Raw genomic sequence first — 19134 nt, 5'->3', positions numbered from 1 at the left:
ATAAAAGAATCACCCCCCTTTAAAATAATCATTTTTTGTTGCTTTTCAGTCTGAAATTAAGATAGACAGTTTTTTTTTTTTTATCCAGCTGTATTTACTAATGAAACTTATAACCTCCACATAAAAGATGTAACGTCAACATGTCAGAAAAAAAATTCAAAAACAGAATCACAGATTTGGAAAAAGGATCACCCCCTTATACCCCCTTGAACCACCTTCTGCTTTTTTTTACAGCCTTTAGTCTGTTGGGATATGTCTCTACTAACATTGCACATCTAGACTTTGCAATATTTGCCCACCCCTCTTTGCAGAACTGCTCAGGTTCAGTTAAATTTGATGGTGACCATTTGTGGACTGCAATCTTCAAGTCATTCCACAGATTTTCAATGAGGTTTAGGTCTGGGCTCTGACTAAGCAATGCAAGGACATTCACCCTTTTCTCCTTCAACCACTATGGGGTCATTTTTGCTGTGTGCTTTGGGTTATTGTCATGTTTGAAGATCAACCTTCTTCCCATTGACAACTTTCTAGCAGAGGGCTGCAGATTTTCCTCAGGAATTTGATGGTATTTTGCCCCATCCATTTTTCATATATACTGACAAATGTCCCTGCTGCAGAGAAGCAACCCATAACAGGACATTACCACCTCCATGATTTACACTAGGAATGGTGTTATTTAGATGTATTTAGATTATTGCGCTGTATTGGAGTTCTGCCTGACATATCATTTAATGATAATACAATTTTAGTTTCATCTGACCATAACACTTTTTTCCACCTGGCCTCAGAATCTTCAAGATGCGCTTAAAGTAATCAGTTGAGACTAAACTGGAATTATTTGGCCTCAACACCAAACGATATGTCTGGCAGAAATCCAACACAGCTAACCGTCCAAATAACACCATTCCTGCTGTAAAGCTTGGAGGTGGTAATATCCTGTTATGGGGTGTTTCTCTGCAGCAGGGACTGGAGCACTTGTCAGGATATAAGAAAAATGGATGTGGCAAAACACCATCAAATTCCTGAGGAAAACCTGCTGCCCTCTGCCAGAAAGTTGTCAATGGGAAGAAGGTTTACCTTCAAAAATGACAATGACCCAAAGCACACAGCAAAAATGACCAGTAGTTGAAGGATAAAAAGGTGAATGTCCTTGCATTGCTTAATCGGAGCCCGGAACTAAACCTCATTGAAAATCTGTGGAATGACTTGAAGACTGCAGTTAACAAACGGCCACCATCAAATTTAACTGAACTTGAGCAGTTCTGCAAAGAAGAGTGGGCAAATATTGCAAAGTCTAGATGTGCACAGTTAGTAGAGACATTTCCCAACAGACTAAAGGCTGTAATTAAAGCAAAATGTGGGCCAATAAAATACTTGCACAAGGGGGAGTTACATTTTTCCAACTCTGGTGATTCTTTTCTTTTCTTTTTTCTTTTCTTTTCTTTTTTTTCTGACATGTTGGTGTTCTATCTTTACAGCTGGATAAAACAACTCATTTCAGGCTGCAAAGCAACAAAATGTGATTATTTTAAAGGTGGTGAACCTTTTCTATACCCACTGTATTTCTGTCAGATTAAGATGTATTTTCCTGTGATTGTAGGATCTTTTAAGAGCTAAAACTTGGGAAATTGTATTCCCCTGATATACACTAGGAGTTGTGTTTTGAGTTCTTACATATGCTTTATTCCTTTTTGGAGGGTTCATGTTTCTGTAAATAAACAAGTTTCTGTTTGAACTCACATCCACTGTACGCTGCCTTTTATAATTAGGTTCCGTTTCCGTCAAAGAGCTCTTTTAAAATCAGTCATTCATGTTACATATTGTGTTACAGTCGTGTCATTTATGTCAGTCATGATAATGCAGGAGTTACTTTACTATTCTTCACCTATTATTGATTGCATTAGAGCTCTTGTGAGAGTTAAAGCTTGAAGGATATTTTACATCCTTGTGTCACCTGTATTGTTCTTTGCTTTTCAGGGCGTAGATAAATGTATCATCTTGTAATTCTCTGAAAATTGCACAGTATACAGAATTTCGTTATTATTGCCTGTTCTGTATTTTGCATTTTGGAATTTCTTCAGGTGCATTGGGATTATGGACTTGCTTAATGCACAACTACAGCCAAAACATCTTTTTGGGTTTTTAGACAAAGTGGAGAAAAATTATAACATCTATCAGGCTTTAATGCTGTGTGTTTAGGTTTTTTGAGAGGATTTCCTGTGTGGGCATTAAGGGCCCATGTTCATCTATGCCTTGCAATAATGAGTGTTTTACCAAAATACGCAGCAACAAGCATACATGCGTGTGATGCGTTGCTTATATAAAGGGAAAGGATGAGTGTGGTTTATCAACAGTTAACAGCCAATGTGCTTTGGGGGTCATGCACAGATCCCCCTGCAATATAACAGGAACAGGTTGTTTTCTTAGTTACACAAATATTAAAGCACCGCAATTCAGACAAAGATGTGGATTGTCACTTAGACAAGATAGAGTAATGAAAGGTTATAAATTTTGTTATGTATTTTATTTTTTTGCTCTCTGTGTTCCCTCAGTGAGGAGATTCCTTTTTAATTTCCCATGTGGTCACCAAGACTGGAGGCAAGATGAGATCATCATCATTCCTCATTTTAGCTAAAACTAACAAATATATTTTTGCCGCATATGGTCTTTGCCTGATAAAAATCTTAATCTTAATCTTTTAATACAGGTGCATCAGGCACAAACATTGCTCATCCAGTGCCACAGAACATACCTGTTGTAGATCCATCACTGTACAATACACCAGCACAAGGTAAGGTGAAAATAAAGCATATAGTATAAAACACTGGCTTACTTGTTCTTATGGTTGCATAAACTGCTGCTTCCCTCTCTAGTTTAGCACAGAGTATGGATAGTATGTAGTGAATTGTGTTCCAAACCCCTGCATAGACATTACATAATAAAAATACATATGGCACGGAAAAATCCATTTTCCAACCTTTTTATAAAAAGGGCTAAATATGAAAAGTGAGGAAGGAAGAGTGCAATGAGGTAGATTCTGATTTAATAGAATGAGTAGTACAATCTTGTTACAAATAAAGAAAAGACAAATATGTTATTTTTTATGGCAAAAATAAATGTTTGCAGATATTGAGGGTCTGGCATTGTGTTTAAGCACTAAATTCACAGTTCTAGTGTAAATGATTGGAAGTATTGGAAATCAATCAAATAAAAGACAGAGGTGATAACATAAAATTGGAGATATGAAGATATGGCTGACATATGGTACATATCTGAAAGCCAGGCTGGGACAGAACCAAATCAATAAACATAGTCTGCTGAACGGCCATAGTATTAGTTGCCATGACTGCTATGGGGCCCTAACCTTGGAGGGGTTAAATAGTAGTTAAAGTGGATGTAAACCCTCATATATACCCAGTGAAGTGAACAGCCTCAGATGATACACAGAGATGAAACAAATCTCCCTACATATGTTTTGCATGCATATCTGCTGTCTTCAGCTTGCTATATTCTTTGGAATTCTAACATCGTGGTAGAATTTTTACTTCCTCATTTAGTAGTAGGATTGGAGTCTAGGCATACACTTTGTGACATCTGATTGGAGGAAAGGCACCCCCCTCCACATAGGCAGAGGAACAAAGATACATTCAGAGCTGTGCTGTGACAAGACAAACTCTCTGCTAATATATTTATAGCACCCACCCCGACACAAATCTCAGGCTGCTTTTATCTCCCATCTCAGAACTTGTCAGAAGTTATGCTGATAACAGAGGAACGAAACAGCAGAAAGACACAGGACTTAGAGCTTTGGAGATAGATAAGTAAACACTGCAGCTATATGTGCCTAGGTCAAATTTTATGAATCAGGTTAACATTCACTTTAAATCATTCCCAATTCAGACCTCCATCAACATGGGCCCACAGATGCAGTGACGGTTCAGCCTATTGCTGCTGTCACTTGTAAACAAAGAGACAGCTGTTACTGCGTCTGTGGGTCAACGCTGATGGAGGTCTGAATGAGAAATTATTTTAAAACCTCCTCAATTTGTGGCTGTAAGGAACACAGTCTTGTATGTACAAATCCACATCCTCCTTGTTGACCAATCTTCAGCACAACTGTGTACTGCTGTTGCAGCTTGCTCCTTTACATCTCATAGTGGTGCTGTAAAGGAGAGGAAGAGGATTGTGAGATCAGTTCTCCTACTGTTCAGCACTGCACAGATAAATTACACCAATTTGGTCCAGCATGCCCCCCTCCCGGAGATTTTTTATTGCAAGGAACACCACTGATGTAACTATAGCAAGAGCAGCCCACACTGCTCCCAATTGGGGGGGAGTTGCACCAGGGAGGCTTTTGAGACATTTTAAAACTGAACTCCTGCTACTTTGTAAAATGTGATGGATTACCATAGGTTAGGCCCAATGAGGTGCATGCCACCATGTGATCTTATGTCTTCAATTTACAGTATAATTTCTTACTGAATGCCAGTGGCATAGCTATCAGTATACTTCTCGCGCTTTGATGCTGGTCCTTCTGGTATCAGCTGTAGAGTTGCACGGAGCAGTATGCCTGCCCCTTCCCTCCCACTGTCCAATCATAGAGTGCTTTGTATTATGTGAACCCATTTACAAAATACAAAGCCTTCTGTGAATAAACAGCGGAGGGGGGGGGTGGGCAGAGATGCTGCTGTATGAGAATACTGTGACTCTCCTGTCAGAGCACCAAGAGTAGATATAACTCATAGTAAGCCAGCATATTTTACAAAGTTGCTGAATTCCTGGAGTTCGGCTTTAAACAAGGAAAATCAGTGTGCTTGTAAAGATAACAGATATTAGTACTGTATCTGTAACACAGATCCTGAACTGTTATTAGTCCATAATCAGTCTTGCTGGATTTATTGTCTTCAAAACTTCTTGTCCATCTGGCCATCACACTAATATTAAAGCTGCCCGTACATGGATAAAAATTCCGCCGTTTCAGTAGGGACCAGCCTAATTTTGATTCCAGGTGTGGGGCACTGTGGTTGAACGGAAGTCGATCTACTGATTGACTTCTGTTCAACCACCCTGTCGGATTTTCGCCTCTCAATCATATAGTCTGCAGCACTGATCTGTATGTTCTGAGGGCAGGGAAGTCTCTCCGCTGTCAGAATACAAAGGCACACATAGCACTTGTCTCTTTTAAAAATCGGTGCTGTCACTTCTAAGCAGTGATGTTGCATAGCTAGCACCCCCACCATCCACCGCTATCCGACAACGGTGGACAAAGGAGACAGCTTTAGAGGTGACTGCACAGAGGAGAGGGAGCAGTGCAGACACAGAGCACAAAAAGCCCACACAGCCCCGGCCTCCTTCTGAATGCTGCAGAACATTTGAAGCTGTCTTTTGCATGCATCCCTGTGCTTCCTCTGCTCCATCTGTACAAATAAAAGGCCAAACTCACAACCTCTCACAGCTTCTTCATGATTATGAAGTCATGCCTCCTCTGCTCCTGTGTAAGGCTCAGTTCACATCGATGCAGGTGGCTGCAGTTGCAGGAATCAAAGCGATTCCCACACTCACAACCACCCACAGGGAAAATGCACTGCTGTTAGAAAACACGGAAACAAACAGGGCTGTCATTCATTCTGAATGAACGGCACCCCCAAGCATGTAAAAATGCAGTGTTTGTGGGTGCAGGAAACACAGGGAAATCGCATGGTAAAAAATTACCATACAATTTTCCTGAGGACCGCGTCTTGTAAAAGGTCTATGCAACTTTTTCTGTGGGAAATGCATGCATGGCAGCCCATTCTAATGAAGTGGCTGCCGCACCCGAGCACACGCGGCTGACACACGCATTAATTTGAACTGAGCCCACAATCTCCCACAGCTGCCAGCTAGTTTAGAGGAGATTAGTACAGTAGTAGCTGGCGGCTTGTGTTGCTTGAATGACAGCAGCTGTGAGGCAGTGCCAGACATTCACAAAAACACAATCTGACAACTGCAAATTCATGCAACTACTACATTAGTCTAGTGTACATAGACTGGTGTAGTAGCTACCACATTTTTCTCTGTCCCCCTGGCTGAATAAAATCCAACCCCCCCCCCCCCCCCCACACACACACACACACACAGATTTGTATCTGCCTCAATATCACCGCTGCATCTTCTTAAGACCTTTTATCACCTGCAATAGTAACTGAGGTGTTTTTTTTTCTCTTGGGGCCCATTAAAATATTTGCTGTGAGGCCCTGTGATTTCTAGTTAAGCCCATGAACATATCACAGACAAGAATTAGAACGTCCCTAAGCATTTGAAACATTTTTGTCTCTAAAACTATGTCCACTGAGAAAAATGTATTTCTGATAACTTTAAGGCATGCTTGCCACCTCTGCCATAAATGTATAAAATTCTCCAATTTAGCATGGGTGTGTGCCTGGTAATAGTGTGACTTTCTGAAGGGGGAACACACCTGTGTTATAGCTGGCCAATGGTATATGCTTGCCCAAGGAAAGGTAGGTGCTTAGAATCTGTTGGATAAGTTGCAGTCTTTGTAGTTAAAGGCAGAACAAAAAATACATACGTGAGTACTTTTTTTTACTAAAGTGAAAACAGTGCAGCACTAAGAATGAAATGTTGAGTATTGACATATCAACATACCGTGATATACAAAATAAATTGTGATTAGCGTATACAAAAAACTCTAACACCATCATCTGATTGACAGTGTCTCTAAATAAAGTGCACTGTGCAAATTGTAAATCAACATTGGTAGTATAGTCCCATTGGTAAGTAAAACATGAATCCATTAGTATATATTGATGAGAAGGAATCCAGGCATGTAGGACTAAAGGAGTCACCGTTTGTGCATCCATCACCCAGGGGAGAAGATTAAATACTCTTACCAAAAGGTAGCATCAATCAGGCATGTGATAGCAAAGCTCTGGATAGCGAGTGGTACAATTCCTCCTTCTCAGCTGAGCCACTTCAGGCAACCTCGACCCGGCATGTGAGAATAGTAATCAGGATGGCAATGTCCCAGATGGTAAAAAAAACTCCTTCCACCACAGAACGGTTTGGTAGATCTATGGCAGCATCCATAAAAAACAACAGCCTCCACATAGTGAAAAACCGTATGGTTATGGGTTTATTTGGAATAAAAAGGCTTTACATAGATCCCAAGATGTATTGCATCAAGTAAAAAATATCCTCCGTGATCACAAAAGCATAAAATTCAAAAAGGCGCAATGGCATGGAAATGACTAATTCAGCAATGCAATTTTCTTTATCAATTATTTTACCTTCTGTCGTCTCATGTTAAAATGTATCAGCATTACCATTTCTGTCCAGTAGGGCCTTATCCTCACTGGCACTGTCAAGACCTTTCTAAACACATATAAATGCATATAATGAGTTTTCAATTGTGCCATTTACATTGTACGCTTACCTGTGTTTAGGTCCAGTTCGTTTAGCTATGTTAAGAGAAAATAGAATTCTGTGCTTCAAGGATCCCATTAGACCAATGCCAAACTGCAGGTGCTGCTCAAGGCTCCAACGTGTTCTCTTCTATAATAAACTGCTGGGAGTGCAGGCGAGGACAGAGCATTGATACCAATACAAAGATGGAAGAATACTAAGCTGCAGATCAGTACAAAAACCTGCATGTGAAAAGTCAAAACGGCCTCAGCCCAGGGTTCATTCCTGGCCACCCCCTCCCCAATGAGTTTCAGCCCACCCACGGGGCTTAATCATAGGGAGGTGGCCTGGATGGAGCCCGGGCTGAGGCTCTTTTTTCCACTTTTCAGATGCAGGGTTTTATACTGATCTACGGCTTAGGACTCTTCCCTCTTTATAAGGATCCCATTAGACATTCTAAATGCAGCTAAACACATTTAAACACCCCTAAACCTGCTTAAAGCGGCAACATTTACACACAGGAAAAAGTGATCTGGGAGTCATAAAAGTTGTTTATACTTCTCAAATAACCAGTGTGAATGAGGCCTAAGCATTACAATAATCTGAGATGTACTAATCTCAACCAGGAAATAGTAGTGAGATCTTGCCAGCAGTGCTGTATAGAAAAGGCACATAAATCGCAAAAGTAGCTGAATAAAATTAAACATCCTAGTAGATGAAACAAAGAACATATATAGTATGTTTTAACTGTGTATTCAACTCTTTGCCTGGTGTTCCACTATAATACTAAGGCCTCTTGCACATGGGAGTAAAAGAAGAATCACCGTTTTTTACTTATCTGAACATAGATGCATCTATGGAGCTGCGTGAAAATAAGTAATACAGAGAGCGCAGAGCTAAAAAATAAAAATATAAATGAGTGCAGTCATTTACTCGCATACACATATATACTTACGTATATTGCAACGCTGGCAAATAGAAGTGTGAAGAATTTTACACGTTTATTTGCCTATGCACGCCTATGTTAATGTATTACCAAGGTCTTTACTGAATGTTTTACTCAGGATATTTCTGTCAACAAGATTGCATTCCAACATAGATCTCATACTTCTTTTAGACAGCCCATAAACGGGTTACAACTTGTTGGCATAAGCAAGAATAAGTCTTCAGTTTTTGCAAAGTAAGCTGTACCATAGGACTTCTAAATAAAAAGTATATAAAAGCTCTTTTAATGTGTAAAATAAAATTCATTTTTTTATACATTTCAGACAAGTATCAGTCCTTTTTCAGGAATCTGGTGCTCAATTTAAATTCCTAGGTCTGAGGCTTTAGCATGCTAATGGTTGGAAGGCTGAAGGTTCCATCTCTTTGATGAAACCACTAGTAATCCTTAAACCCAATGAACTAGTTTTTGCTTTTAAAGCAAATAAAAGTGTGAGCCTGCTGAAAAATTCTCTTTTTGTACTATTATTAGTATGTGCATGAGAGCAGTAACTCTCCAGTCAATCACACCCAGTGAGCCAATGAGAAAAGCGGGGCCGCGCCACACTCTGTGCATGTCCATTCACAGGAGCTTTACTTGAGAGCGAGCCTGCTAGAGTGCCCCTATAGCAAGAGGTTTGCTATTGGGGGCACTCGGCAGAGCAAAGGAGCCAAAACGGCTGGCAGGGGACCCAAGAAGAAGAGCTATTTTTTGTTTTAGGCTAAAATCTTGCAGCTGCAATGTAGATTTGTAAGTTTTCTCTAAAACCATACATCTTTGAAGCAGCATTTTGGATACATGCTACAGATGCAGCACTTTACAGGCAGAGTAAGCCCCCCCAAGTTACTAGCTTTTAAGCAATTTTGCATTTTTAAAGGCAGTTCTCCTTGTTTCGTTTTGGGGTTGTCCAAATTGGTGACATTGATATATGGGACCTGGGCCCCCATACCCATTTTAAGGCCAATACCTAGAATATAAGCCAGCCAAGTGGGGACTCGGAAAATTAACAAGTCAGTTCCCATAGACTGCAATGGCATTTGTTGTATAACTTTTGCCCATGTTAGGCTCTTTGTTTGTCCCCCCCTGGACCGGGGTGTTTGTCCCATCTGTAATTTTGTAGCATGCTGGATGATGTACTTAATTTTGGACAGGGGGGTGGCTTATTTCATTCTAGCTGCATTTGGGTTGTTTTTTTTTTTTTTTTTTTGTGGCTTTTGGTGTGTGAAATGTATTTGGGTTGGTCTGGGCATGCTCAGATAGCAGATAGCATTCTTTAACCTTGCCTGAAAAGAGGCAAGATTGCTTCATGGTGTGTGTGGCAAGAGAGTACATTTGGGTGTTTTTATAGAGTTTCCATCATACTTGAAGTGATTGTAGCCGTATTAGTGCAATTGTGACAGAGAAAATTGAGTACTGTCCGTGATACTTTTTTTATTTGCACTAACATATCATTTTTTATGGACGAGCTTTCGGGGTGTGTCCCCTTCTTTAAGGTCCAAGCAGTACTGATTCACAAAAGTTTTAGCAGAAGGTAAAATGTTAAAACACAAATAAAAAAAATCTCTGAGGGAAAGGAAAAAGAAAAACAAACACATACCAATCAATAGTATGGCAATGGTAATAAAACTATCAGCAATTGAGATAAGACAGGGAGAAAGCTATAGACTGGATGGGGGGGGGGGGGGGGGGGGGGGGGGGGGATCACAGAGGGGGTCATAAAACTGCAAATGTGCAAAACAGATGTGCTTTAGAGCAAGTATTTTAACTTTTCTTTTTTTTTGGGGGGGGGGGGGGTTGTATATTTTTATATTTTTCACTGAAATATTTTTTATGTTGTCAATCTGTGTTGTTTGTAGGTTGTTAGTTTCACTTTGATTTAATTGTCTGTGCTGCATTATTTTGCAAAATCTTCCTCAGGATGTTGTGACTACTAAATCCTTAAGAGGCTGTCCGTTTGTGGCCGCAGTCCTTTTAACTCCTGTTAGTTTCCTCTGCAAAATGGTCTGATCTCAAAACCATATTCTGTTAGTGTCTAAATTTAAAATACATGTATTTTTTGCTTTCCTTGCTCTATTCCAAGTCCTGTTTTGTTGACCAATTAAAATTTGTAGCAAATTTTTCTATTTTATGTGTTTTGTTAATAACCAAGTAATGCATTTTACACTCCCCACCCCCCCCACCCCCAAACAATTTTCATGCAACAGATTTCCCAGCTGCAGCTTAACTAGGCTGATTGGCATGGCAAAACAAAAAAAGGTGCGGTTTGTCTAAAAGCTACTTTCCTGGTGCCTTCATGGTAGCATATGCATGCGATGCGTATGGTGCCATGGATAGGCACCAGGAAAGGAAAATTACTGAGAGGTAAGTATTCAATTTTCCATTTTAGCACAGTGGTGTTCTCAGCCTCAGTCCTCAAGTACCCCCGACAGGACATGTTTTGGGAATTTATCTTAGCTAAATAGCTCTCCAAAATACCAAGCCATTGACTGTGATTTAAAGCACCTGTACAAGATGAAGGTAAACCTGCAAACATGGCCTGTTGGGGGTACTTGAGGACACGGTTGAGAACCACGGATTTAGAGCACTGAGCTAAAATCTAGCTCTAGACAATCCTGTTCTAATTGTGGGCATTTGAGGGAAACTAAGTGAGTGTTAGAGCCCCTGCTTGTCTTTTTTAGGTTGGGCTTTGTGTCCCTTTTCTGAAAATTGGCTTCACTTCCTGTCACATAGCAAAACAGGAAGTGAGAGTAAAACCCTACCAATGTCTTTCCTAGGGGACACACAGGTCAATCTAACTAGTGTCCCCATTAGGCATATTGCACTATAGCACTTTGTTGTGTACACCACAAATTATTATCACTTCCTGTTTGGCTAGTGAATAAATTTGAAGGAGAAACTGTCAAAATTTGGGAAGTGTCTAAACCCTATCAGGGGTGCAGACATCCCCAAAAACTGACAAGACTTCTAATCCCTCTGCACTCTATCCCCAAGCAAAAATAAGAAATGATTTCACTTAGTTTAACTTTGCAAGACACATTCCTAAGTTCAAATGTGATGCATGTCAATGGCCCATTTAGACCTTGTTTAATAGAAAACACCAGTTGCATTTCACTATAAACATTTGTTAGTCCAGTTCAGGTAATCTGCATCTGCTTTACTATTAAAGTGCGATTGCTGTATATGTGAGATGCGCAACTGCTATGTGCGCGGAGGTATGTACCTGTGGCGCATATCTGGTTCCCAGAATGGGTGGCCAGCACACAGGAATGACATCACGCCCCTCCAGGAAGTTGCTTGTACTGCTGCTAAATTCTTCCCACCACCATGCCCCACTCACTGTTCTCTGAGGAAGAGATGATTTTTTGCAAATTAAGATAATTTTTTATTTATTTTTACATGGGGTGGTGTTTGTGTGGGTCATGTGTATATGTCTAAATGATTTGGCCTCAAAACACACACCGACTTCCTGTGTACAGATTCACTTCCGGGCCAACGTATATTGCTTCCTGCTTCAGTGTGTGTGTATATATAGATATATCTATATATAGATATATAGATAGAGCGGGGACGGAAAGTATTCAGACCCCCTTACATTTTTCACTCTTTGTTATATTGAAGCCATTTGCTAAAATTATTTAAGTTCATTTTTTCCTTATTAATATACACACAGCACCCCATATTGACAGAAAAACACAGAATTGTTGACATTTTTGCAGATTCATTAAACTGAAATATCACAGGGTCCTAAGCATTCAGACCCTTTGCTGTGACACTCATATATTTAACTCAGGTGCTGTCCATTTCTTCTGATCATCCTTGAGATGGTTCTACACCTTCATTTGAGTCCAGCTGTGTTTGATTATACTGATTGGACTTGATTAGGAAAGCCACACGCCTGTCTATATGAGACCTTACAGCTCACAGTGCATGTCAGAGCAAATGAGAATCATGAAGTCAAAGGAACTGCCTGAAGAGCTCAGAGACAGAATTGTGGCAAGGCACAGATCTGGCCAAGGTTACCAAAAAATTTCTGCTGCACTTAAGGTTCCTAAGAGCACAGTGGCCTCCATAATCCTTAAATGGAAGACGTTTGGGATGACCAGAACCCTTCCTAAAGCTGGCCGTTCTGCCAAACTGAGCTATCGGGGGAGAAGAGTCTTGGTGAGAGCGGTAAAGAAGAACCCAAAGATCACTGTGGCTGAGCTCCAGAGATGCAGTCGGGAGATGGGAGAAAGTTGTAGAAAGTCAACCATCACTGCAGCCCTCCACCAGTCGGGACTTTATGGCAGAGTGGCCCGACGGAAGCCTCTCCTCTGTGCAAGACACATGAAAGCCCGCATGGAGTTTGATAAAAAAAACACCTGAAGGACTCCAAGATGGTGAGAAATAAGATTCTCTGGTCTGATGAGGCCAAGATAGAACTTTTTGGCCTTAACTCTAAGCGGTATGTGTGGAGAAAACCAGGCACTGCTCATCACCTGTCCAATACAAGCATGGTGGTGGCAGCATCATGCTGTGAGGGTGTTTTTCAGCTGCAGGGACAGGACGACTGGTTGCAATTGAGAGAAAGATGAATGCGGCCAAGTACAGGGATATCCTGGACTAAAACCTTCTCCAGAGTGCTCAGGACCTCAGACTGGGCCGAAGGTTTACCTTCCAACAAGACAATGACCCTAAGCACACAGCTAAAATAACGAAGGAGTAGCTTCACAACAACTCAATGACCAATGACTCAATGTTCTTGAATAGCCCAGCCAGAGTCCCCTGACTTAAACCCAATTGAGCATCTCTGGAGAGACCTAAAAATGGCTGTCCACCAACGTTTACCATCCAACCTGAAGGAACTGGAGAGGATCTGCAAGGAGAAATGGCAGAGGATCCCCAAATCCAGGTGTGAAAATCTTGTTGCATCTTTCCCAAAAAGACTCATGGCTGTATTAGATCAAAAGGTTGCTTCTACTAAATACTGAGCAAAGGGTCTGAATACTTAGGACCATGTGATATTTCAGTTTTTCTTTTTTAATAAATCTGCAAAAATGTCAACAATTCTGTGTTTTTATGTCGTTATGGTGTGCTATGTGTACATTTAATGAGGAAAAAAAATGAACTTAAATGATTTTAGCAAATGGCTGCAATATAACAGAGTGAAAAATTTAAGGGGGTCTGAATACTTTCCGTCCCCACTGTATCTATAGATGTAGGTTCTTGTGTCCACCAGCAGAGAGAAGTTCGGTAGATGCCATACTCCCAATTCTGGAGGCATAATAATGAACTAGCACAGGGTTTTCAAACTATGGCCCTCCGTTGGTCAGGAACTACAATTCCCATCATGCCTAGTCATGTCTGTGAATGTCAGAATTTTACAATGCCTCATGGGATGTGTAGTTCCGTAACAGCTGGAGAGCCGTAGTTTCAAGATTTCTGATCACTCTAGCATGTCTTGAAAAAAGGTGGTTTTTCATGTGCCTTGTATAATGCCCAAGGAATATCGTTAGGAAAATACAAGTGGGTCATGACACATCTACATTCCAAATTTGGCACTTAAGATGGTCATGCACTATGCAATCTGATTGGCCAATCTCTGTACAACTCGATATTTAGGCAAAATGGGTAATAGGAAGATGCACTTGAACAATTAATTCAAAATATAGGAAATCAAACAGGCTCTTGCACTAAATCTAATTTATTTAAGATCTAACTGATTGCAGTGTATGGTCACCTTTAACCGCTTGCTGGCCGTCATTTGACGGCCAGGCGGCGCGGCTCTCGTTCTGGAGGGGCGTCATATGACGCCCTCGCCTTCCCTGCCCACCAGGGGGTGCGCGCGCCGGCAATCACGCGCACCCGCCGTGTCACTGGGCTCCTGATGCGTGTGCCCAACGCCCGCGATGTCTGCCGGGCACCCACGATTGCCCGGTAACACAGCAGGGCCGTGTATCTGTGTATGTAAACACACACATCCACGTCCTGTCAGAGAGGAGAGGAGAGGAGACCGATGTGTGTCCTCAGTATAGAGCAACACCGATCGGTCTCCTCCCCTTGTGAGTCCCCTCCCCCTTCAGTTAGAAACACTCCCTAGGAACACAGTTAACCCCTCGATCACCCCCTACTGTTAACCCCTTCCCTGCCAGTCACATTTATACAGTAATCAGTGCATTTTTTTAGCACAGATCGTTGTATAAATGTGAATGGTCCCAAAAATGTGTCAAAAGTGTCCGATATGTCCGCCACAATAGCGCAGTTATGATAGAAACCGCAGATCGCCGCCGTTACTAGTAAAAAAAAAAAATAATAATAAAAATGCTACAAATCTATCCCCTATTTTGTAGACGCTATAACTTTTGCGCAAACCAATCAATATAGGCTTATTGCGATTTTTTTTTTTTTTTTACCAAAAATATGTAGAAGAATACATATCGGCCTAAACTGAGGAAAAGTTTTGTTTTAAATAAAAAATAAAAAATTGGATATTTATTATAGCAAAAAGTAAAAAATATTGTTTTTTTTTTCAAACTTGTCACTCTTCTTTTGTTTATAGCGCAATTTGGGTACAGTGTTGCATGACCGCGCAATTGTCATTCAAAGTGTGACAGTGCTGAAAGCTGAAAAATGGCTTGGGCAGGAAGGGGGTGAAAGTGAACTGTATTGAGATGGTTAAAGATCAAGATCTGAAAATATTAATTTATTAGGTTTAGAAACACTTCTCTGTTCTTTGTAATGTATTGAAAGATTTAGGTAAAAAAAGAAAAAAACACATTTCAAAGGTATATTAGAAGTGATAGGAATGAGATTAGCATCAAAAGGGTTAATTGACTGAGAACACCTACTAATTGAATAAAAAAAAGACACATCCAATGAGATGAAATTAACCAATTGTATTGGGCTTGCGCTATTATCAATGAGAAAAACTGCAGTTACCCTAGCGCCAGTTGCAGTTTACATATGCGGGTATTTATTATCTTTATTTGCGCTTCAATGTGCGCACGTTCAATTCATGACTTTTCCGGCACACCAATTAATGTATGAACCGATGCAGTGCCTTTTTCTTAGTAAATCACCCCCTGTGTCTATCTTCCTATGTGTAGCTGTAATGTTTTTAGGTTGTCTAATTGTTTTGTGAATGGAAGGATCTTGTTTTTGTGACTAAATAAATAAATAAAATCTGATTAAAAAATGCATTAGGCCTTTGTATTCCTGCGTAGTTGAGAACTCATTTCAGTAGAACCAATGTTTCAAATGTTTGCAATAAGGTCCTCAGTGCATCTTATTTAATTGATTTTGGTTATCCATATTTAAATGGAAGGTGCCTAGGGTTGTTTCTACTGATCCGGAAGATGTTCAGCACTCTTGGCAAGTATCTTACTAAAGTTGAAATGCTTTCTGCAGTAAATCTTAAGACTATGCTGATCACTACTGTAATGTTAACTTATAGGAAAATCAAGGGTTCAACCTTAAGACATCAGCAGTGAGAATGGGAAGTTTTTCTACAAACGAGGCACTGTTTCATAGTTGTCAGGAACATACTTTTTTTTGTGTAGCAGATTTATGGTAGGTTAATTGGATCCTGTCTAAATTGACCCTAGTATGTATGAATGTGAGTTAGGGACCTTAGATTGTGTAAGCTCCTTGAGGGTGTAGGGACTGATGTGAATGTATAATGTATATGTAAAGGCGCTGCGTAAATTGACGGCGCTATATAAGTACCTGAAAAAATAATAAAATAAATAAAAGCCGAGCTAGCTGCAGATTGAAGTGTAAAAATAATTTTAATAACATTGAATTACATTCAGTTTGATTATTTTTTGTGTCAGGCTTACTTTAATCCAGTAATCAGTGGAATAGTTCTGACAACCTCAGCAGAGAGAACATTGTGTGCACAGATTAATTACATTTCTTGTTATATGCGTTTGAAAATATTAAAGCCTAAGCATAGTTTTAAAAAAATAAAAAATCTGCACGAATGACATTACGTACGAGAAGTGTGATGTGTCCTTTATGCTGCTGGTTCCTACCCCTCAAAATCTGTCATATGCACTCATCAGGAGTGCCCAACTATGCCCTCCCTTTCCGCCCACCATCTATTCATAGAAGCCATACTATCGCTTCTATGCATAAAAACGATCTGTGAATGAAGGAGGCAGAGACAATCATCCACTTCCTCCATTCATAGATCACAATGGAAGATTATGTTGGTGGAGGAGGTACAAGGAGCATGGAGGAGGGACACATAATAATGATAGTAAGTAATGTTCTTTGTCCATTTTTTTTTTTCCATTTACTAAGCTTAAGTTTTAATGTAAAGATAATTAGCTCTGTATTATCTGAAAAATCTTTTCTTTTTAGTCAAGTTACTTTGAATGACTTAGCAGTGACTTTTCTCTCATGTCTGGTGCATCTTGTATACTTTTCCAGTAGTGTCTACGTGATCTTTCAAGTGATTTGGAAGCATGACCTCACTTTCTTGGCTCTCTAATGAGGTTTTGTAATTTTGTATATGTGCCACTTGTAAAAAGACGTAATTAGTTTTTTTTTTTTCTAAGGTAGCTGGCGATTATGTCTTGAAGTCTTGTACACATTGTTGCTTATATGTTCTTGTCATGAAGACACTACAAAGTGATTTATGCATGTTATATTTAAATATGTAATTGCTTCCATTTTATGACATTCTGTGTTTCCACGGTAACAACATTGCTAAGGTGCAGAGCCTTATTGCGTCTGCTAGTCCGTTAGTGTTAAAACTGTTGCCTGCATCCCCAGAAAGCCCCTTGGGTCCAAGGTCAAGGTGATACAAAGGGCCATGAACATCTGATAAGAGTCCCCCTTTGGTCTAGTTCTAATGCTCACCCCTGGGCATGCAACTGCCAAACTCCAGATCTTCAGTAGGGCTTGGGACTCTGACATTAGACAGTTGAATGACACCACAATGTGGAACTTGGAACTTGAAGGGTCTTGCCAGGCATAAAAAAAAAGGTCATCACCACATTATTTGCAGTAACCATATTTAATGTTAGTTCCATAAAATTACAAAGCATCTGGAAACTTCTATCATGTTTAAAGTAACTGTGAAAATCCTTGGTAATTCAAATGACCACATGAAGGGAAAAAATTGATGAATAGAGGTTACGTTTAGTTATTCCAGCAAGTCAGAATGATCAGTAGATTTAGGCTATTGGAAGCTGCTGTTTCACACAAATCTCAATTTATCTTGTATAAGCCAATCTTGAATCCCACCCCTGTGCCCCCCAAAGCCTCTCATTAGATTCTCTATAAAAGGTGGCTGACTTGACTGGGGGCAGGAGGCGGAGCCTAGCGGAGCAGACATGCATTGTTAGAGCTCCACACCGCTGAGGAGAGAAGAGAAGGACAAAGCGGAGCCTGCAGACTCAAAAGGTATCCATTTGAACCTTTTTGCCCCTGGGAACAAACTGTGAAAGATTGGGCAGGAAATATGGTACTGGGAGGAAACCGTGGCAGAAATAAAAATCACCTCACAAAGAGCTCACAGGCACTCACTGCAGCTAAAGCAGCTCCAGTCACCTCACAAGATACAGCACCAGGGCGCTCTCACAGACAGAAAATGTCACAGCAAGACTCTCCATTTGAGTCAGATACAGAACAAATCCTCTCACAAACTTCTCCACAAGCCTCCTCAGTATCCCCAGTAATATTATTACAATTTGAAAAGATGCTTCATAAGGCTTTAAAACAAACCTCAGACCAAATAACAAAAAGCCTAACCAAAGAAATAAGAGAGCTGGGAAACCGCACCGCAGCCTTAGAAATAAAAATAGATGAAATTGAAATTACAACCCAAGAAAATATAACAGAATTGGAACAATTAAAAAAAGAGAATTTAATACTTCAAACTAAGCTCGAAGATTACGAAAATAGAGCCAGACGTTCAAACTTGCGCATAAGGGGAATACCTGAAACTGTGACAGACCTGCAATCTACTATTACTGCTCTATTACAAGAACTAAAGCCAGATATCCCTATTGAACGTTTAGAACTGGACAGAGTACACAGAGCCCTCACAGCCAAAAAGAAAGATGGACCCCCACGTGATATAATCACAAAATTTCATTATTACAGAACGAAAGAACAAATACTAATTGCTGCAAGAGAAAAAAAGGAACTTAATTTTCAAGGACACAATTATCAAATTTTTGCTGACCTATCCCAACTTACTATTACTAAAAGACGATCCATGAAACCCCAACTAATGGAACTGCAACGCCACAACATTATGTATCAATGGGGCTTCCCCTTTTCAGTCAGATTTAACTACCAAGGTACAATTTACAGAAGCAGATCAGCAGATGAACTACAACAAACCCTTTTAAAATTAAATCCGACAGAACGCACAAGCAGCAACACTCCCACACGCAGAAGAATGGCATCATCTTCACCTTCAGGCAGCACCCAGAAAATTTCAGAACAAAATGGGAATCATCATTCTCACAAAAGAGGCCGTTATGCCACATCATCCATGGACCAAGAAGATTCAATGGACTGACATCCTAATTCCTGATATCTCTTCATTTATTATACTAAGAGATGGTTCTCTATAAAAAAACCTGTACTTATAACTGAATGTAACTGCATTCTGATAGTCACACACTGTGTGGGATCATGTTACATTCCAGTTATATTTCTTATTACTTCTGATTCATATAGCCTTAGAATATATAAGTGAAATAAGGAAATTCTTGTTCAGTTATATATTATCAGGTAATAACAATAGATTTATTACT

General features: G+C 40.1%; 1 protein-coding gene across 1 annotated transcript in view; it reads left to right on the top strand.

Annotated features, from left to right (window-relative positions):
- Positions 1–19134, top strand: part of VTA1 (vesicle trafficking 1) — a 362316-nt gene that overhangs the window by 277867 nt on the left and 65315 nt on the right. The window contains exon 7 of the mRNA XM_073627853.1: positions 2708–2791. Within this exon, the coding sequence (XP_073483954.1) occupies positions 2708–2791 (84 nt within the window). The remainder of the gene's footprint in view (positions 1–2707; positions 2792–19134) is intronic.

Source organism: Aquarana catesbeiana, linkage group LG04 (genome assembly GCF_042186555.1).
Source record: "Aquarana catesbeiana isolate 2022-GZ linkage group LG04, ASM4218655v1, whole genome shotgun sequence".
NCBI lineage: Eukaryota > Metazoa > Chordata > Amphibia > Anura > Ranidae > Aquarana > Aquarana catesbeiana.
Note: the sequence above shows the minus strand (reverse complement) of the source record. Positions and strands in the feature narration are given on the sequence as shown.